The 20,050-nt window shown below is 52.1% G+C and overlaps 7 protein-coding genes across 7 annotated transcripts; 3 read left to right on the top strand and 4 right to left on the bottom strand.

Annotated features, from left to right (window-relative positions):
• Nucleotides 1-498: 498 nt before the first annotated feature.
• Nucleotides 499-2,413, top strand: TRV_04913 (uncharacterized protein; the record flags this gene model as incomplete). The annotated part of the gene is made up of 4 exons (XM_003021002.1): nt 499-501; nt 667-1,499; nt 1,571-2,233; nt 2,290-2,413. 4 exons carry the CDS (start codon nt 499-501, stop codon nt 2,411-2,413), a joined length of 1,623 nt encoding a protein of 540 aa, XP_003021048.1.
• A 579-nt stretch (nt 2,414-2,992) lies between these two features.
• Nucleotides 2,993-5,110, bottom strand: TRV_04912 (MFS transporter, putative; the record flags this gene model as incomplete). The annotated part of the gene is made up of 8 exons (XM_003021001.1): nt 2,993-3,228; nt 3,291-3,623; nt 3,785-4,258; nt 4,323-4,445; nt 4,541-4,586; nt 4,657-4,771; nt 4,885-5,032; nt 5,095-5,110. 8 exons carry the CDS (start codon nt 5,108-5,110, stop codon nt 2,993-2,995), a joined length of 1,491 nt encoding a protein of 496 aa, XP_003021047.1.
• Nucleotides 5,111-6,504: 1,394 nt separating this feature from the next.
• On the bottom strand, nt 6,505-9,493 carry TRV_04911 (K+ homeostasis protein Kha1, putative; the record flags this gene model as incomplete). The annotated part of the gene is made up of 4 exons (XM_003021000.1): nt 6,505-8,046; nt 8,133-8,795; nt 8,857-9,273; nt 9,344-9,493. The coding sequence occupies 4 exons, from the start codon at nt 9,491-9,493 to the stop codon at nt 6,505-6,507; spliced, it is 2,772 nt and encodes a 923-aa protein (XP_003021046.1).
• Nucleotides 9,494-10,651: 1,158 nt separating this feature from the next.
• Nucleotides 10,652-12,406, bottom strand: TRV_04910 (uncharacterized protein; the record flags this gene model as incomplete). Its single annotated transcript, XM_003020999.1, has 3 exons — nt 10,652-11,763; nt 11,829-12,211; nt 12,249-12,406. 3 exons carry the CDS (start codon nt 12,404-12,406, stop codon nt 10,652-10,654), a joined length of 1,653 nt encoding a protein of 550 aa, XP_003021045.1.
• A 1,111-nt stretch (nt 12,407-13,517) lies between these two features.
• Nucleotides 13,518-14,269, top strand: TRV_04909 (uncharacterized protein; the record flags this gene model as incomplete). The annotated part of the gene is made up of 3 exons (XM_003020998.1): nt 13,518-13,593; nt 13,672-14,004; nt 14,085-14,269. The coding sequence occupies 3 exons, from the start codon at nt 13,518-13,520 to the stop codon at nt 14,267-14,269; spliced, it is 594 nt and encodes a 197-aa protein (XP_003021044.1).
• Nucleotides 14,270-15,088: 819 nt separating this feature from the next.
• TRV_04908 (uncharacterized protein) lies at nt 15,089-16,401 on the bottom strand (the record flags this gene model as incomplete). The annotated part of the gene is made up of 6 exons (XM_003020997.1): nt 15,089-15,212; nt 15,296-15,353; nt 15,433-15,496; nt 15,612-15,905; nt 16,009-16,235; nt 16,371-16,401. 6 exons carry the CDS (start codon nt 16,399-16,401, stop codon nt 15,089-15,091), a joined length of 798 nt encoding a protein of 265 aa, XP_003021043.1.
• A 686-nt stretch (nt 16,402-17,087) lies between these two features.
• Nucleotides 17,088-19,795, top strand: TRV_04907 (DNA damage and replication checkpoint protein Rfx1, putative; the record flags this gene model as incomplete). The annotated part of the gene is made up of 2 exons (XM_003020996.1): nt 17,088-17,866; nt 17,932-19,795. The coding sequence occupies 2 exons, from the start codon at nt 17,088-17,090 to the stop codon at nt 19,793-19,795; spliced, it is 2,643 nt and encodes an 880-aa protein (XP_003021042.1).
• Between the last annotated feature and the right edge of the window lie 255 nt (nt 19,796-20,050).

Genomic DNA, 20,050 nt, shown 5'->3' with positions numbered 1-20,050 from the left:
AACGGGCGAGTTTCAGCGCTTTTCGTCGTCCTTCGTTTTTAATAATTTATTATTATAAATTTCTTGTGTCCTTTTTATATAAAAAAGTAACTTCTTGCTTGTCGACGTCGAACTTTCAACAACCGCCGGTTTCTCTTTTCTTTTTCCGCTGTTTTGCTTATTTCTTCTTCTCCTGCCTGCCTGCGATAATAATATAATCATAATCAGAGTACTCCGTAGTCCCCGAGCGAGGAGAGTCAAAGAAGAGGCGGCTTGGCCTGCAGCTTTTTTCCCTCAGCTTTCCTGGAGCAGCATCCCACGGAACGGCCAGCTCGTCCTTCGGTTCCCGCGTCTACGGAATAGTCAGCAGAGCGTAAGGAAGAAGGAAGAAGAGGACGTTAGTGCGTGGATAACCCGCTCGACACACAACTCGCACTCGCACTTGCGTCCGCGGCAAGGCAGCGTCCAGGGTTGATTGTCTGTCTGGCCGTTAAAAATCCTCCCTACCGATTCCTAGCCATGGTGAGCAACACCCCTCTCTCGCCCCGGAACTGGTCAACCTGTTCTCTTGTTGCGTCGACCGGGCCTGTGTCCAGTTACGGCTGTGTCTGTCCTGTTCACTAAGCCAAACTCGCACACACGCACACACCACACACACTCACACTATACTGACGGGCGTTTATCTAGTCGAACAACCCTCCACCGCCATCCTTTGACCGGGACTCTTCTCACGACCTGACGAGCTTCCAGACCATCGCCGCAAGAATCCGGCAGTTGAGAGATATCATCTCCGAAATGGACGAGGACCGGAGTTTCTTCCTGCATGCCCTGGACCGCTCTCTGCAAGAGTACAACACCGCAGATTCGACCGTCGACCCCCAGGCCATCAGTAACCCTTCTTCGGAACCGCTTCCTACCCTGAGCCAGACTCTACAACGACACGTTATCTCGCAGAGGGAGGCTCGGAGACAAGCCAGACAGGCACAGCAGCAGCAGCAACAGCAGCAACAGCAGCAGCCTCCTCCACCTCCACCACCGCCGCCACGCCCTCCACTGCAGAGACAGGAGTCTCTCGCCTCGTTGGCTTCCCTGCAGCGTGCAGAGCGTCAGTTCCGGCAGGCAATCGCCAGTATTGGGGCGGTAGAGTCGACACCACGGCAGCCTGAACGGGCACCTGCCAGATCCCCACCCATGGACTCGATGTCAGACCACCGCCAGTCCAAGCGCCGAAAAATCGACGCTGACGATAGCAGAGATACCACCAAGGGGTTCAGCTACAGCCACTATGGCCAGGTCACCTCGGTGCCGCTGGAAATGGAAGTCCATAGCTGCAAGGGAGGCAGTGCCGAACCCGACAGACGAGGAAACTCCCCGGACCATATTCTGGTCAATGATGGTGTCGCCTACAGGGCACAGGGCGGTTTCTGCAACATCGTCCTTAAGCACCGTGGCGAAATACCTTTCTCCCTGAAGAAGCTGATCATCAAGACACCCAAGAGCGGATGCCACGACGAGACGAAGTACGTCTATCAAGCTCCAGTACTTTTTTATTTTACTTTTTTAGTTTACTAACCTAGATACAAATATGTAGTGTCCGAGAAGGAACAGTGAGTATAGCCATGGACCCTGACTCACGCTTCCTTCGCTCGGTAGCCAGCTGTACCGCCGATTCCATGCCTGGGTTCCCATCCCGCCGGCCTCGCCGTCGGAACGAACAGTTATCCCCCTTCACAGCAGCGGCCATGGGGAACACTAGACGACCAGAGACTTCAGCCTCAATCCTTCGTGCCCGTATGCTCCGAACCCGCGCCAGCCAGCAGCCGTACCAAGCATTCGACTACCCGTTCGGCGGCATTGACGTCGAAGACAAATCCGATGATGAATCAACCCAGCTGGACGCCGCCCGCGACCAGCTGGGCCTTTCTGACCCCGAGCCCTCCAATTCGCGCGACAGTTCCCCGAACCACGATGGCAGCGACAGCGAGAGCAGTGACGGCATATCTGGTGTGGCCGAGGCACTGGCCCAGAACCTAGATAGCCGACAACGCCAATTACTTGAGGCCCTCGGCGTTCGTGTGCCGTATATGCAGACTAGACCATCGCATCGGCACCGAGCACTCTCGCCCACGACCGTCTTTGCTCGGCCAGCTGCTGAGACAGGACAAAACCAGGAGTCCGATACCATGCAGCCTGTCGCTAGATTTGCGATCGAACACGAGAGAGCCGCGGTACAGATCAGATTCAATCCTCCAGTGTATGTCTCTCTCTCTTCTTTAAACCTATGACATGTTTCTTTCTAACTCGATATAGGTCTGCACGATACATCCTTATCAAGATGTGGGCTCCTTACAACCCCGGCCGGATGGATATTGAGAGCATCATTGCCCATGGCTTTGCCGGGCCACGCTTCTTCCCTTCGCAGGAGCCGAGATAGCCCCCTTTACCCGTCCATCTTCTCCACTTAATAATGTGCATCTTTTCTACTTTTTCTTCCATCCCTTACCAACATGGGCTACCTACTTACCTCTATCATGTCTGATATCAATGATCATCAACTCTACGTCTATTCCCCATTTTTCTGATACTAACGATGCACATATACATGCACATCTCTATACATATGTCAGGCGCAAGGCGTGTAGAAGCGGAATCAATGGAAATCAATAAATGGCCCCCCCTTTTTCTCTTCATAAAGACAGGTTAATAAAGTCAAATGAAATAAATACAGGGAATAAAGAGGAACGGATTAAATTCTGTAAAACTGCTTGACTCTAGCTAGAATGCAGGCCAAATAAAAAAGAAGCTCATCGCTGGCATTGAAAGGGGGAGAAAGAAATCCATCCATCCATCCATCCCATAACGTAACAAACATGACATAAACTATCCGCCGTGATCCTTTCTGGTTTCTTCTTTGGCGTCTGTTTTAGGTTCCCGATCCATATCCATCTATTAGTTACTAAGTTCCGTTAAAGAATCTCGCTTCAATCGCTTGCGAACGCACAGCACAGTAACATTAGATCTGGTATCTGTAGTTAGGGCTGAGATCGCCCAAGTCGCCATCTTCCTGGTCCAAAGCCTGGGTTGGAGCACCCTGAGCATCCTTCTTCTTGTTACGGCTTAGGATGAGGAAGAGGTACAGCACTGAGGAGACGACGGCCAGACACAGGAAGCCAATTGATATGCTGTGTCCCGGCTTGAACTGCGGAGCGTCTTTCTCAAGGAAGCTGTATGTAGCTATGATTCCACCGACTAGAATAACAGTTAGTACGTCAAGTATGTTTGATGAGTGGTAATTATGGATGGTGGCTTACTGTTTCCGAATCCGATCTGCCATCCGGTTCCGATGGCTCGGCGCTTATGACCAGACAGGTTCATTGCGTACCAGCAGATAATGATTGGCATGGCGCTGTAAGTGCCGCATGTGATGAGGAAGAGAGCACCGTACTGGATGTGTCTGTTTTCTTTGCCGTGGACGGTGAGAAGCATGGAGAAACCGGCAATAGCAAAGGCTATGGGCAGAGTAGCGAATGAGACGCGGTGGGCGATGCGGTCTGAGACGTAGGCCATCAACATGGCAAAGACGAATGCTACGGCCCATGGAGGGATGGAGTAGAGCTGGGTCTCAATTGCTGCGAAGAGTTTAGCTGGTTAATGTCTTTTTTCAGGGGTAAAAATGTCGGTGATTTAGGTCTAGACTCACGTCCATAGCCGTAGTTTTTGATAATGGTGGGAGCAAAGTAAGCGTAGCCTATGATTGATTGTTAGCCGCAGGTATAACGGTGATGGTAGGATAGGGATATCATACTGTAGGCTGGAACGATCATGCCGAGATACATGAATCCACCGATCAGGACCTTGGCTGTAAACCCCAGGTTAGTATAGAAGCAGTTGGATGATGGGTAACTAGATCGGTATGACTCACGATCACTAACGATGGAGATGACGTCCTTGAAGGTGACTTTGGCGTCGACACCGGCTTTACCGACGTCCTTTGCAAGCTTGGCCTTAATGAACTCACGCTCCTCCTCGGTCAACCACTTGACGTCTTCAGGGAAATCGGGGATGAGGAAGAACCAGATGACAGCAACGACGCAGGTGAAGACACCCTCGAGGATGAACAGCCATCTCCAGCCATTGTAGCCACGCAGACCACCCATCTTGCCGATACCACTAGCAAGCAGGCCTCCAAAGGCACCGGCCAGGGTAGTAGAGCTGAAGAAGAAGGAGAATCGCTTCTGAGCTTCAGATCGCTTGTACCACATGCCCATCAAGTAGAAGCCTGTCCAAGTCAGAATGTGTATATATATACCTAATAGTTATAATTGAGGCATGGCAGTACTTACAGCCGGGGAACATGCCGGTCTCGGCAAGACCGAGGAAGAAGCGAGTCGCGAGGATGCCGGCATAGTTGGTCGTGATGCCCTGGAGACAGGTAATGAGGCCGAATGCAAACATGCAAAGGGAGACTGTAGTAAGATGCTTGTTAGTCAAACCCGTCCTTGTTCACTCGGCTCGGGGTAATTGATAAATAGTTTAACGGGTTTCTAGGGGCCGAACGCACGCCAGACATGAGGCTTGAACTTCTTCAGCAGCAGGTTTGACGGAATCTATCCGCCAGTCAGCTCACTCTTCCGGATTGTTTTAATTTCTCATCTATCACTTTGCTCTCCGTCGTACCTCGAACAGGACGTAAGGGATAAAGAAGATGGTCAAGGCCGTGTTGTACTGCGTGCCCGAGGTGATGCCCAGGTCCTTCTTGAGGCCGAAGATGACGGCGTTACCGATATTCACTCTGCATGCGCACCCAGCGTTAGTTAACTAGTTAGTGACCATCACAATGAAGTGAATGAGAACAAAGGAAGAAGAAACAGTGAAGTGAGAGAGAGACACAGGCGGGCATGTTACCTGTCTAGAAACGCGAGCAGGTAGAGGATGCTGAGCATGGGCAAGATGTAGAGGTCTATCTTTGCCATGAGCTTGCGCTCGGTGGTGTTCTTGAGCTGCGGGAGCTCGCTGTCCTGCTCGATAGAGAGGTCGGGGGAGACATCTGCTTCTACAGAGGGAGTCAGCAGGCCGGCAAGCAGCAAGGATAGAGATAGAGACCCCGAAACTGACCTGCCTTGACGCCCATGATGGCGACTTGAAGCCGGAGACGCAGTTAAAGAGAGAGTCGCGTGGAGGGCGAAGTTTTGAGTGTGATCTTCAGCCGGCGGGACAGGACAGTCAGTTTAAGTACTTAACTAGTTACTCTCAGTCGGAAGAGGAGAACCAGGTCGCAAGGGAGACCCCGGCGAGTTCGTTATCTGAGCTGGCCCGTCACTGTCCTGCTGGCTGTCCTGCTGGCTGCTGCTGGTCTCTATGCTGGTCTTTATGCTGGTCTTTATACTGGAGGTCGAGGGCTGGCTTTGGCCGACGGAGGGGAGAGAGAGTCCACCTGCTGGGCGCGCTTGGGTTGCCGAATAAAAGAGAGAGACAGCTCGTATCGAGTAGACTGGTTAGTTAGTTAAATATGGGGAGAGAGGGCTAAGAAGATGGAGAGAAAAGGAGAAGACGAGGCCTGGTGGCGGTTATAAAGACCGTCCGTTGTACTCCGTAGTGAATAATTCAATGATGAGAGCCTGGATGTTTCCTCCTGTCACTCACTCCGTCGCATCCCAGTCGCACGGGAAAAGCCTTCACTCTCGACTTACAACCTAAGTTACTTACAACCTTACAGCCTACAACGAGCTCTCGCTGATTTCAACCCCGACCAGACCAGACCAGGAAGGACATCAAACTTCAGATTCTCCATCTTTTCATCTCCACATGTTCTGGAAGAAAAAGAGAAGAAGCAGCAAAAGGCCCCTTTGGCGGGCCTGCGATTGGCTGTCCCTGCTGGAGACGCTGGGGACTGGACAGGCGGACGTGGAGACGGGGCGCGCAGGACCTCCGGCAGCGGGTTCAAGTCCAGGGAGCGTTTACGGAGTACACCTACTTAGAGTGAGTGACAGCAGTGAGTGAGTGACAGTGAGTGACACATGGGTCGAGCAGCGCAGAGGAAGAGGAGGGAGGGCAGATGGAGACGGCAGGGTGCAGCAGCCAGACAGAGACAGAGAGGGACCCTTGACGGATGCCGGATGGGATGCCTGTCTATTGTTACGGAGTATACTTGCTGTAGATGCGGCAAGGATGGCGGCAGCGACACACTGTATAGAGAAGGACAAGAAGAGTGTAGACCGGAGTAACTAGCAGAGGGTGACAAGGGGCGGCGGACGGACGGAAGTCGACATGATGGACATGGAGCTCTTAAAATCAATACGAGAGGGAGCCCAGCGTCGGGGGCTGGGATATTCGCCGATGCAACAGGACAGGCCCGTCTGTGTCTAACCTTTTTACTCCGCGTGTTTGTTTCCGTGGATAGGTTACGATCTTGCCGAAGAGTTTAAAAAGAGTGAAATCAAATCATAAGAGCGCATGCTATTAATGCTAGAGTGCCACAGATGGAGAGAGGTAGTTGACAGAAAAAGAAGAATAATAATGAGACCGTTAGTGACTGGCCTGGACGATGAGGACGCTGGCGTCGATGCCGTAGGCCTTCCCTGCCATCGCCTCGCCCAGGACGCCAATCGCCTTCTTTGCCTCATGGCCAAACTCGGGGGAGGCCGAAGCAGAGGCAGCGGAGGAGGAAGACGGCCGGGGTGCCACAGAGGGAGAACCTGTTGCTGCTGCTGCTGCTGCTGCGGCCGGTGCTGATGCACTATTCGTGGTCATGGCCAAGCTGTTGCGGCCGACGACGACTAGGTTGCCGTTGCTGCTGCTGGTGCTCCGGGCCAGGTCCTGGGCGGCTGTTTCACGGGTGGTGGCCAGCAGTGCGTTGCACGACGACGATGCACAATCGACCGTCTGGAACACGACGCGAGGACGAAGCTCGGGGGGCACAGAGTCGCGGATCGACCGGTAGAAAGTCTCGTCGGCGTCCTTCTCCTGTTGTTGCTGCGGCGTCGGCGCATCGTTGATGACATTCATATATGCAATAGTCGCAGTGATGGATGAGTTGTTAGCCAGTTGAAGAACAAGCCGCAACGCAAACTGGTCGTCTGGACCGCCAAAATAAGGCATGAAGATGTGATGGCCGCTGTCGGGAGATGGACTCATGGCAAGATCATTCGTTCGATACGTGTTGTGTCCGCTGAACGTTCGTGATATCTCGCCTGGCTTGGGCCGTGCTAGTCCGGCACCCCCGAACCCCTTGTTGATAAAGATACCAACATTACTCCTCGAGTTCTTCAGGATGTTGAAGATGAACGAGCTGTGGGGGCCGGTAGAGAACTTCTCGCTCTTGTCGTCAAGCAGCGGGATCTGTCTCTCGCTCATGCCTCCCGTCTCACTCCACGGTACCAGCACCAGGTCGGAGGCACAGTCGCGAGCCTTGTTGACCAGCGTCTCCGCATAGGCGTGCTCGGGCGCTATCACCACGCCCCCGGAAACTGCCACTTTGTACAGCTGGCCAAAGGTGCGGAAGGCGTTGAGGATCGGGTCACTGAAGCTGTAGTTGGAGTCCTGCACCTCAGACACCTTCATCACACTGGAGTCTCGATCAGTCAGCTCGACCAGGCGCACTGCATGAACCTCGATCGGCCTGCTGCTGGCTCTTCTCGCACTCTCGGGTCGTCTTCCTTCTTCTTCTTCTTCTGCCTCCTCGCCATCGTTATTATTAGTATTGGTATGGGCATGATGGGTTCGAGAGGCGACTGGGTCCCGTCCGTCTCCAGCTCCAAGCAACGATACGAAGGTGAAGAGACTTGGCAGGCTGTCTAGCCTTAGGTATATCATCAGCTTGCGGACAGACGCGCCCTGTGACTTTTGTCGGCTAATGCTGTCTGCGCCGCTGTACGGGTCATGCTCGGAGTCAAGAACGTTTCCTTCCCAATCGATCTCGCCGCGGCGCCAGCGCTCGACCTTGATCTGGTACGAGGGAGGGTACAGGTAGGACACTACTGGAGTCGTCACAAAGGTTGTCACCAGCGCCATCACTACGAAGATGGTGAACGTCCTCGGGCTCAGGATCTTGGCCTGGAGTCCAATGTTCTACCGGTAACCAAACAATACAATTAGCATCGTCTCGGCATAACCAGAGTATATACTTCAAAGAAAAAAAAAAAGGGGTTACTTACCAGGACGATGAGCTCGACCAGACCCTTACAACTCATAAGCACACCAATGGTCAAGCTCTCCCTCCACAGCAGTCCGTTCAATCTCGACGCAACCATACCACCCGTCACTTTTGCAATAAGAGCAATGAAGATAACGCCAAACACATACCCCCATACTGTTCCAGAATCCAACAGTCCAATATTGGTATTCAAACCCGAAAGAGCAAAATACAACGGCAGGAAAAGAGCACCAATCACATCCTCAATCTTCTCCGTCAGCTTGATAGCAAACCCTCCATCATGAGGACATATCAGACCAATCATGAAACCGCCAAAGATGGCATGGACACCGATGATCTGGGTAAAAAATGCGGCTGAAAGGACTAACAGCAGCGTGAGAGTAACAACCGACTGGTTGGGGCCGTCATGCAGACTGCCGGTGCGTCTCAGGTACCAGAGAAACACGGGGCGGACGGCAAACACAAGCACCAAGGTGAAACCGACGCAGGTCAGTAACACCCATAGGGCTGTCAGGCCCGTGCTGGCGTTGACCAGGGCTACACAGAGTGCCAGCAGGATCCAGCCAACTACATCGTTGCCCACGCCAGCAGAGAGCACGATGACTCCGACTCTGGTGCTGAGAAGATCCAGCTCAGTCAGTATACGGCATAGCACCGGGAATGCCTGTAAATTTTTGTTAGCAATGGCTCATTTATAGCCTCATTTTCTCTCCGTTAGAACCCACCGTAATCGCCATGGCAATGCCGATGAATAGCAAATAAGTTCCAAACCCGATGGGCGCCAGGCCAGGCTCCTGCCGAAACGCATGGTACAAACCGTATGCGATTGCACAACCCAGGCCAAACGGCAGCAACATTCCCGCCGCAGAGACGCTGGCGGCCACTCTCCAGTTGCTTATCAGCGATCTGAGATCCGTCTCAACGCCAATCATGAACAGGTACAGCACCAGTCCTAGATTCGCCACCAGGTTGAGATTGGGGATAGAGGCATCGGGGAAGATGGTCTCGCGGAACCCGGGTATGCGGCCCATGACTGAAGGGCCGAGCAGGATGCCGCCTAGGACTTCTGAGATAACTCGTGGCTGGCGCATCCGCGAGAGAGGGATATGTATCAGTCGACAGAAGATGATGATCAGGCCAGCCTATAGAACATGTCAGTCTACACGCATAGCTCTACGACTTCAACTCTCCCAGTAGAAGTAAAATATCTACCTGAATGATGAAGATAACCAGCGGGTTCTTGGAGTCATAGTGAGTCGGATTCGCCTTGTCGAAGATGCCTCCCTGCGGCGACGCCCGGTGCGTAGAGGTAGGTGAAGCCACCGCTGCAGCGGCCACCAACGAGCCAGTCACCGAAGTCATCTTTACGACACAGCGCAGCTTCAAACACTTCTCTCCGACAGCCAGAAGAGCAAGAAAGACGCAGCAGCTGGACGAAAGAGAGCAGCTCTTCTAACAAAGGGGGGGAGCGGTCCAGCAGCTAACTATTTATTTAACCTGGCAGTCGCTTTTTCAGCTGCCTGAGAGCAACCAAAAAAAAACGACTTTCACCACCCGGTCGACGTCATTGATTGACTAGTTATTGCCCAGGGAGAGCCTTGCATGTCTCGTCTAGTTCGCTCACTCAATTAGTTCGGCCAGGGTGGTACGGTACGGCTTGTCTTGGGGATTCCTTCAGCGCTTGAGCCGTTGCTTGGTGCTGTTGGTGTTATATTCCGGTCAGTCCCAAGGCCACCCCCCCGGCCCCGAAAGGCCCATCTCTTTATCGAACGCTCGCCAGCGGTTCCATGGTTAAAGCCACGACTTGGCTCGAAGTGTGTTTTAGTTATGCAGCCTGCAGACGCCATGTGGTTCAGGTCACACTTCGCATGGCAGAGAGAACGAGTCTCGGGTCTCACAGCATAGCATGGCATAGCATGGCATGGCATGGACTGGGCTGGTTGATATCAAGTTAACTAGCCCGCTAGGTCGAACTGTCTAGCTTGCGCGGGGGTTTCAGGTCGACGGGGAAGAAAGGCTGCGCTTCCGCTGGACGTCATTATTCTCGTGCTGGACCGTAGTTTAGCTGAGATGAAGATGGAGCTGGCTGGCTGGTCAAAGAGACGGCGCTGGCCGGTGTTTCTTTTTGTCTTCTTTCTTTCCTTGCCGCTGGGAGAGATAAGCGTCTTGGTGCTGGCCGGGATACGGGAGGGTCTAACACGAGAGCGGTAGTGCAAGCCGAGCTGGAGGTCTTAAAAGGAGCTGGCGAAGGTAGATAAGAGATCAGATGGACAGACGGTGATGGTGAAAATAGACGTTGATAGTGATGGTGATGGTGGTGATGGCGGTGGTTTGATAAAAGAGATCGGCGTCGTGCATGGTCAGGCCACTGTGGAGCGAGATGGAGAAGATGGAGCTCTGGAGTACTTCGGATACTTCCTAGCTACATGCCTACACTGCTGTCTGTGATGGAATGTCTGTCTATGAATGGATGGTTGGAATGTGATTATTTGGGCTATATAGGGTATTCTAACATGGGAGTTACTTCTCATCAGTCGTTGCCTTGCCCCAGGCAGACTCAAAGTTGATCTCCTCGACATCAGCGCCAGCTCCAGCTCCAGCTCCAGCTCCAGCTTCGTCTTCGGCTTCTACGTCTCTCATCTCGATCTTCGACACCTTCTCTGCCTTCTCTGACAGTGGTACAACGACAAAGGAACCGCCTACCGAACCCCCCGGTGACGTTGTCCCTTCAAGCCCAAAGTTACTGCTGTACACCACGGCCGCAAAGGCCTCGAGTTCCCGCACCCCTTCCTCCATGGCTGAAAGATATTCGTTGGGCGGATTCGAGCCCTGGCCGATAGTATGTGCCTGACGGGAAACGACCGCTAGAATCGTAGCCAGCTTCACCCGCGGGTTTGGAGGTGGCTGTTGGCTATCTGACGGCACAACGGTAGCTGAAGACGAGAACAGATTTGCCGGACTTGCTTCCGGTGCTTGTGTAGCAGGGACTGTGGGCGGCTTCTTGAAGGCGTCGATAGCACATTTGTGGTCGATAAGGTAGGAGAAGGCTTCGTTGTTGAGCAGGGAAAGAATATGCGTGAACTGAGGTGACTCGATAAGGTCGGCTGTCTCGTCGAGCAGATGTCGCAGGTTGGATGCTGTCTGCGGCGAGACTTCTTCAGACGATAGCAGCACACCAGACTCTCGTAGCACGTAGTCTTCCTGCTCGACGGCCGGCAGTAGGTATGGCAGCCACTGCTTCACCCGTCTTTCTTCGCTCGTGGCTCCCTCGACCTTTTTGCGTACTTCAAGCGTCAGCTCCGAGAGCCTTTCCTGCGTTATGTCCTCTCGCGGGTTAAGCGGTCCAAAGACTTCGACGACGGCTTCTTCGACTCTTTCCATCAAGTCTTTCCATCCGCGGTGTAGCAGCCACCAGCTAAAGGTAAGGTATCGACGGTTGGTCTCGAAGTCGTTTCCAAACGCATTGTCACCGTCGTTCTCTTCCAGGCTTATTATAGCTGGATCGGCTTGTGGGGAGGCAAGTGATATTACACTGGACAGGTAGTTCCGTCGACCCAACAGGTTGAGTTGGATGCGTGTGAGCAAGGTTAGCAGTGAGAGTGTATATAGAAGAGTGAACGATCGCGTTAAAGCTGTGAACACCGGTTAGCAAGTGATATATATATATATGCTTCCTTGACCCGGGGATGTGACGTACAGTTGACCTTGAGCTCGTTCCACAGCTGCGTCCTGCTCTTCTTCCGTGGTGTCCCGTCTCCCGAAACAGAATCCCCCATCTGGCTGGTATGCACGTACCCCTGGCTCCTGAGACTCGACAGGCTCTTCCCATCGTCGTCTACCGTACTTAGAGGATCTGAACTTATCTCTGATCCTGCAGCCTCTCCTCCGTTCAACTGCTTAGCCAGCCTCTCCGCACGCTTCTGCTGCAACTCATTCGTCAGCTCCTCGACCGGAAGAGCTCCGAGTATATTCTCCGTAGCTGTAGGCAGCAAGGCAAGCACGGTAAAAGTACAATCTGTCTGGTTCTGCTCGAATCGGCGTCGTAAACTAGGAGTATAGTCATTAGCTATCTCATCTGCTCTAGAGTGCTGTTCCAAATGACGAAACTTGTGCATACTTCTCTCGCGCAATCCGCTCACTGCTCATGCGCTCTCTAGCCTCTGATATCTTGCCCAGCACATACTGACCGGCCAGGTAGCCGACTCCGACGACTCCAGCACCAATGGCAATGCCACTGCGGTGCCGGCGCAACCACTGCTTCGTTGAGTTGAACATGCCCCCTACGCTGACCGCGAGCGCATTATCGTGCTATCGAGATGTATTTCTGCCGCAGCCACAGTATCAACAAGAGGCGTCCACTCGCGTAGTCCTATCCAAAGATGACCACTGTCCGTCCCTGGATGGTATATGAAGCTGTTTTCTTTGCGTCTCTTCGTCTTCTTCCCCGGATTCCCGTCCGTCTCAAGCGCCTTTTTTTTGCTTTCGTTTGGACTTTCAGCAGCTTCGAGCCTCGGCTCAGAGGGCGGCAGGTGACCTGGAGTCTCTTTTATCGGGGTCACGAGAAGCTCGCCGTTTCTGGACTAGTTGCCAAGCCATGTCGTGCAGGCTATGGCGTCACTGCGGCCCCGTGACCCCGCTATCGCCTCGTCGGCTGCCCCCGTCGCCCTTTTTTGCCCTTTAAGCAGCCAAAGAAAGCAAAGCAAAAAATAAAGGCCAGGGATAAATTTACTCTTTGGCTTCTTCTTTATATACTTTCTCGAGTATACATATACATCCTGGGAGGCTCCAGTCCCTGCGCGCGCTCAGATGATATAGAAAATAGAGGCGATCGCCGGCACCCTCGAGACTCTCCTTACTTGAAAAAGACCTACAGGCGGCCGATGGTCTAGCTGAAAAGGCGAAAAAAGCTCCCCGCAGCCAGCTCTGAGTCCGGGCTCCTTTCCCTCTGTCTCTCGCTTCGATCCCTCGCTTCCTCCGCCGCCGCCGCCGCCGCTGCTACACCGTAACAACATCCGGCGAACCCGATGGATACGCTGCTATGTTAAGAGCGCCCTGTCTGCCGCCAGCGAGATGGTGACCTCGTCCTCCCGCGTGCGATAAGCCAACTACTTAGACGGGATTCGCTTCCGGTGGCGTTCCTCCCCTTACATATACAAGACACATATATTACCTGACAGCCCAGCATATACATACATACATACATACATACATACTAAAACCACCGACATAAGAAGTTACTTACTTGCATATACTGCATCCCAGTCCGCTGGGTCCGCGGGGGGGACACACAAGCCAAATCGGACAAAGTACCACGCTCCCTCAGCAACGCAACCAACACCCGACCCTTCCCCCCCAGTCTGCTCTGGCAGCCAGCCGTCGTTGAACCATGGATCCTCGCAAGCCGCCGGAGCATATACTTGAGATCTTTGCGGATCGTGCCTCGGTCAAGGAGATCGTGAAGGGTGCGTTGCGTCATGTCTACTACTGTCTACTGTCCCGTGGAGTACTGTAGCTAACTTAAAATACAACTGGTTGAGCAGGAGTTATACACGCGATCTTCTTCCATCGGTACTTCCCCTGCGTCAGACCGGATTCCGTCGACGTTCTTGACTTGACGCTGCCTGTTGTGGACGATCTGGAGGTCGAGACCCTGATTGATGCGCGGGTGAATGCATTGATACAGCAACATCTTTCTACGGCATCGAACTCGGCGACTGGAGGGGTCCGGTCTCGCATTGCCGTGCAGTTCTTTGAGAAAAGGCGAAAGAAGTCTGGTGCGTGGTTCACCGGGTTGACCGGCAGTGGGGACGAGGAGGTTTGTTGGGAGATATGGACTCTAGACATCACCATTGCGACTCCGCGGACCGAACTAGGTATGTTTACCTGACTCTCTACTGTGTGTTTATATAAGTGGTAGTTGCAGCTCTAATGGGGAAGTGTGTACTCCGTATAGACCGAGCAAAGGTGCGAAAGGCGATGGAGAAAATGTTGAGGAAAGCCGCGCTCAAGATCGTGGCTATTGCGAATAAGAATAAAGACCACATTCCGCCGATTACGAGCGAGTCGAACCCGTTTCCCTACCAGATCGTTCTGAACCCGAAACTGGACAACTGGGGGAACAGACTGGGTCTCTACTGAATATTTTAATTACTGTTACCGAACGAAAGTATGAATGTTCTTCTGCCAATGCCATGTCCGAGTTTGCTTCTATCGAGGGGCAGAAGACGAGAGAAAAAAAAAGCCAACTTTGGGTATGGGAAGAGCAGACGAAGACGAAGACGAAGACGAAGAAGAAAAACAAATGACAGGTGGCAATCCGAGTCACTATACATCAACAACCAATTAAGCCCAGCCACTGCACCACCACCACCTACCCTTCTTCCCACTACATCCAGAATTACCGCGCGTACCGACGAAGAAATGGAACATGAATCAAGATGAGAGAAGAAGATCGGACAATGGCGCGGGACCATGCAACAGGGGTTGTTTCCTTTTTTTTTTTTTTTAAATGATAATTATTGCATGGCCAAGCCCCCCTGCGAGCCAACGGAAGGAAACAATAACAATAAATTCAAGAAGAGACAACATAAAAAAGACAAAAGAGTCGATGCGGTTGGATACAAGAGTCGAGTCAACGCGAGGGCAGACAGACAGTAAAATAGAACAAGCAGCGGGATCCATTCTTGTTTGTTTTCACGTCCTGAAGGATACCGCGATGACAGCTCTTGTGACCATTAAAAAAGAATCCATCCGTGATACAGAGAGAGAGTGTGTGTGTGTGTGCGTGTGTATTTTTTGTGTCCCTATCCATATACCAAACGCAGCGTCCAAGCTTGTCGTTCATAGTTATGCGCGCATCTGGAAGAAAGGGTCCATATCCCGTCAGAACAAGTGGCAGGGGCGAGGAGAGACTTGCCCACAATTCCAGTTCATTATATCGATATAGGAACAAGGCAATCAAGAGGAGTGCTCCTTGGCGGCCTGCTCAGCTTGGGCTCTCAGGTTGGAGGAGGTAGAGGGGCTCTGGAAGTAGCGGGCGAAGACAGGTTGGATGAATGAGTGGAAGACAATCTGAGCTCCGCTATACACACAATGGCCGTTAGTTATCAAATATATATATAAAAGGGGGGTCTCTGTGCAACCAGAGCAGTCGCCTGGGCTTACCTGGTCTGTGGGAGTGCCATCCAGAGGACGAGGAAGAACTTGAATAGGTAGTAGAATGCTGCAAAAAAAGGAGAGGGGCGGGAACACGTCAGCCTAGGCAGCAGCGAAATAGGTAAAGCAAACCAGCATGTACTTACGGAACCAGTATGAAGCACTGATAGCACTCTCAACAACGCTGAACAGCGCAAAGACAACCCAGTACTATAAACGTCGATTTCACGTGGTTAGCCTTTTGAATCGATCACCTGGAGGTCTCGGTACACATGGTGGGTCATTCGGGGCAAAAAAACTAACCGTCAGCCACTACAAAAAACACAAACAAAACGTTAGCACGAGCACAGATGACGAAACGTAAGCGTCGGAAGAGAGAGAGAGAGAGCAGCCAAAGCATTGCACTGCCTACCTGAGTGTCATCTGCCGTCGAGGAGGTAAAGAGGGCATTGAGGGAGTAGTAGCCTGGGATGGCGAAGCCGGCGAGGTTGACGAGGAAAGCTCCGGCGATATTGAAGAAGACAAGGAAGACGTAGATGCCTGCGACGCCGAGGAAGGCGTATACCTTGGGCACTGAGGTCTGTCGCTCGAGGTTGTTGAGCACTGGGTATCTGGAGAGCTGCAGGGAGGCCGTCGTTAGCACTGGTTTCGTGCGAAGTGGGATGTTCGCCCTTTGGAGTCGGGCTGCGTAAGATAAGAGGAGGAGCGAGGAGCTTGCATACTTCCTTATCGATCTGGGCGATCTGGTGCTGCACACGGTCCTGGAACGACATCTTGCTGGTAGCTTGTATGTGTGTGTGCTTGTGTGGAAGAGAGAGAGACGCTGGGTGTTGAAGACGAAGACGGTGCGGGATGAGGCTGTTGGCTGGTTCGAAAAGGAGGGTCGTCGTCTTTGTTGGTTTCTTGTTGTTGTTGTTGTTTGTTCGAGCAGGAAGTTCGAAACTTGTGGCTTGTTTTACTTACTTTTGCTTTCCTTTCCTTTCGGGGTTTTCTGCCTTTTGCTTTTGGGGCGTGTGCGCAGGCGAGGGGTCACGTGATGGCTTTCACGTGCTTTGCCACTTCCCTGATTGGGAGTTCTGCCGACCTCCACCGCCTTCACCGATAAGCTCGGTCATGTGATCTTATCTACTCTCATCACGTGATAAATAGCCTCACAACACGTGATATTTGTTTATATCACGTGATGGAAATATCATGTGATTTAGGTGTTATTCATGACTAAGCAGAAAAAAAAGCAACTAGACCAAAACAAGCGAAAGAAAATTTAATATGGGATGGGCGCAGGCGAAGGCGTTTCCCCATCAACAACACCTTGTTTACATGCCGGACGGAGGAAAACGACAACCCAGGCACCGCAGGCCCTTTTTTGCGCGAACGACGTCCCAACACAGTCCGCAAACGACCACGACGGCTGCAGCCACGCCGGGCTCGACAAGGTAACCTCCACTGCCTATTGTCCTTTGGCCGTCTTTGCATCGCTTTGTCGCCTGGTAATATCGACGACTGCCTGGCTCGAGCTGGGCCTGTGGCGGTGACAATCTCGAGTCCAGCAGGGGACCGCCCTCGACTGCGAAAAAAACGAAGGAAGCAAAAATCGAGGGATCATATTCTTATCCAACCATTCGCTGAATACTCACACAAGTCATCATGACTCCAGATATCGGTAAATGGCCTTGTTGACCTCTACTTTTTTGCATTGCTGTTGTTGTTATTGTTGCTGGTGGTTGTTGTACTCGGGGGTGTTTTCCGCCCACCCCCCCCCCATCATGACCCTGACATCCTGGCTGACTGGCTCCTCGCGATGGCAGATACTTCATGCTTGCCGGCTCAGACAGCTCAAAAGCGACCGAGAAGTCGGCAGAGCACCATTGAACCCATGCGGTCGAGGTCAAACACAGCGTCGACCAAGAGTGCTCGTCTCTCGAGGTCTCGGGGGTCGACCGCCAGCATTCACTCAGTCATCACACAGTACCATCCAGATGTCCAGCAACAGCAACAACCAGCGCCCCAGGATATCTATGCTACATACATGCGCTCTCAGTACCCTCCTTCACAAGTAACTTATCATCATCCAAACCCAGAAGAGATGATCCTGCGGTACGGTGAGCAGTTCGGGCATGCTACTGCTCCTCCTCCTGCGCCCAGGCTGGACGAGCATACCTTGCAGCAACAGCAAGAGAGTCATAACGTTTCAGCAGTCCGGCAGCAGCGTCCAGACCTGCAGCTTCAGGAGCATCTTCTTCGCAACAGGAATATTAGTGTACAGCCGTCACAGCCGTCTCCGCCACCAGGCATCATCCCGGCCGAGTTTGCATCCGCTCATTTCCCCCAGATGTTTGATACCACAGAAAACCACCATCATCCCACACCAGACCGCATGCTTGAAGATAATGACGGGTCGGAAGTCGGTCCTCGAAAGAGACGAGGCACCTCATCTTCCATAGCCAATGATAACGAACTACGACGGCTTCTTCGTCAATATGATGGATACTCTCTACAGGATATGGCTTCCGAGGTTAGGAAGAACGAGGGAGCCGGTGGTAAATCAGAAAAAGTCAAACAAGTGTTTGCTATGATATGGTATGCATAATCTCCCCCTGTTTATTTTTGTCATGTATATTATTTACTTAATTCACCCAATACAGGCTTCGTGAGAACTGCCAGAGAGGAGATGGTTCGGTCCGTCGAGACCGTGTTTACTGTTGTTATGCCGAAAAGTGTGGAAATGACCGTGTGTCGGTGCTTAATCCCGCCTCTTTTGGCAAGCTCGTCAGGATCATATTCCCAAACGTGCAGACTCGTCGCCTCGGAGTCCGCGGAGAGTCAAAATATCATTACGTTGATTTGTCCCTTATTGGTCAAGACACCAAGGCTGAGTGCGACGATAAGATGGACAAAGTGCAAGACCACGGTTTGAACCTTGATGGTGCTGCTTCCCAGCTCGAGTCCAGCTTTCTCCCTGATTCTCAGCAAACACAAAAATCAATTGTTGATGCGGGAGACGCTACATCTCCGGGCCTGAATATCCTGCAGCAAAGCCAGCCATCCGCCCCTACACACCGCTGTGCCTGCGCAGACACCAACGTCTCCGATATCAACGTGGGAGTTGACCCTATGGCTGTCAAAACCCAATTGAAGATCAAACATCTGCTTCAATTTGAGCCGACAGATAATACCCCATCCACTGACAGCGATACCCTCTCATTGCCAAACATACATCAGTATCTCCCCGACAACTCTGATCCTTCAGCCGCCGACGCACTTGCCGCCTTGTATCGCTCTCACTGCACATCGGTTATCGACAGCTTCAGGTTCTGTAAGGAAAAGAACCTCTTCCGTCACTTTACTGCCTTCCTGGGCACTCTCACCGTGCCGGTCCACAAACTCCTTATTCATCCGAACGTTGCACCATGGGTGGAGGAATGTGACTGGATCATGTACCAGAAGATGCTTGCCTTTGTATCTCCACTCACAACGCAGGTTGTTCCAGACCCTGTCCTCAAGGCCTTCCAATCCATTTCATGCAAGCTTGTTACTCATATCGCCGAAACCCTCAAATCGCAACCAGAGCATGTGTCCACCGCGCGACTTGTTCCCTGCCGGCTGTTTTGTCATTTACTGAAACGCATGCTTGACGTTAACCAGTCTGCCATTGCCGCTGCTGCATGGCTCTGCCACCAACAAAATCGAAATAAGATGTGGGAAGAGTTTAGTACCTTCGTTGATCCGACTGAGACCGTCATCAAGGCTAACATACCTCCGTGCTCGCTGAAAACCGCAATTACTATATTAAAGGAACATATGAAGTCTCTTTTATACCCATTGGATAACTGCCCACCTCCTCAGACTGACTCTATTGACCAGGAGTTAGCTGGGTTCCAAAAGTTCCCCCTTCAGCAAACTAACAATGAAGAATACACAAATTTCCCAGACCGATGGATCACTTTCATTTTACAACTGCCTGCCATGTTCCCCAATCACTCTGCAACTTGCATAATCGAAAAGGCGGATGCACTATGGACCACTGCCCTTCACCGTCTCACCCTTTCGAATGCAGAGAGCTTCAGTGCCTGGTGGATGACCAAGGTTTTCTTCCTGGAAATGATGCATTGGCAAGCAGAAAGGGGAGGTTTTATGGCTACTTCGCCAAGGTCGCTACGTGAACATTCTGCAAACCTCTTGAACAAACCCACAGCAACAGTTGCAGCCCAGCTTGCAAGCTTCGCCTCTACCAACCATCTCTCCAGTCAGCAAACAGAAACCGAGCAGTCAACTCAGGAGGCGGCCCCAAACGTGAATCAGGCCACATCGAATACTGCAGCTAAGACCATCAAGGCCGATGTCCCAAACCGACCTGCTGTTGACACGAGTCTAGAGGGAAACCAGATTAATAATGATGATAGCGCCATCGCTCTGGAAGAGGATTCTGTCCTTCTTGGAACCACTAAATATACAGACATGACATTGTCTGATCCTGCAGATGCAGAAGGGGATGTTATCGTCGTATAACACAAACCGCCTTTTTTTTTTGATGTTCAGTCGTCTCTGCTTTCCAACATGTTTGCGTACCGCTTTTTGGAGTTCAATTTCCTCCTTGTTGGTCATTTCACCATGTTGGAGTTTTCACTGGATCGATTATTCAATTCACACTCACACCTCGATGCACTAATATCTCATTGGGCCATTTGGATTCGGCGTTTCTTTTTTCTTTTGGTGGTTACTGGGATAGAACCATTGTTGCCTCTTTGTTCGAGTTTCTAAGCT

Source organism: Trichophyton verrucosum, assembly GCF_000151505.1.
Source record: "Trichophyton verrucosum HKI 0517 chromosome Unknown contig00373_1.f1.exp, whole genome shotgun sequence".
Classification (NCBI taxonomy): Eukaryota; Fungi; Ascomycota; class Eurotiomycetes; order Onygenales; family Arthrodermataceae; genus Trichophyton; species Trichophyton verrucosum.
This window is presented reverse-complemented; position numbering and strand designations above follow the sequence as displayed.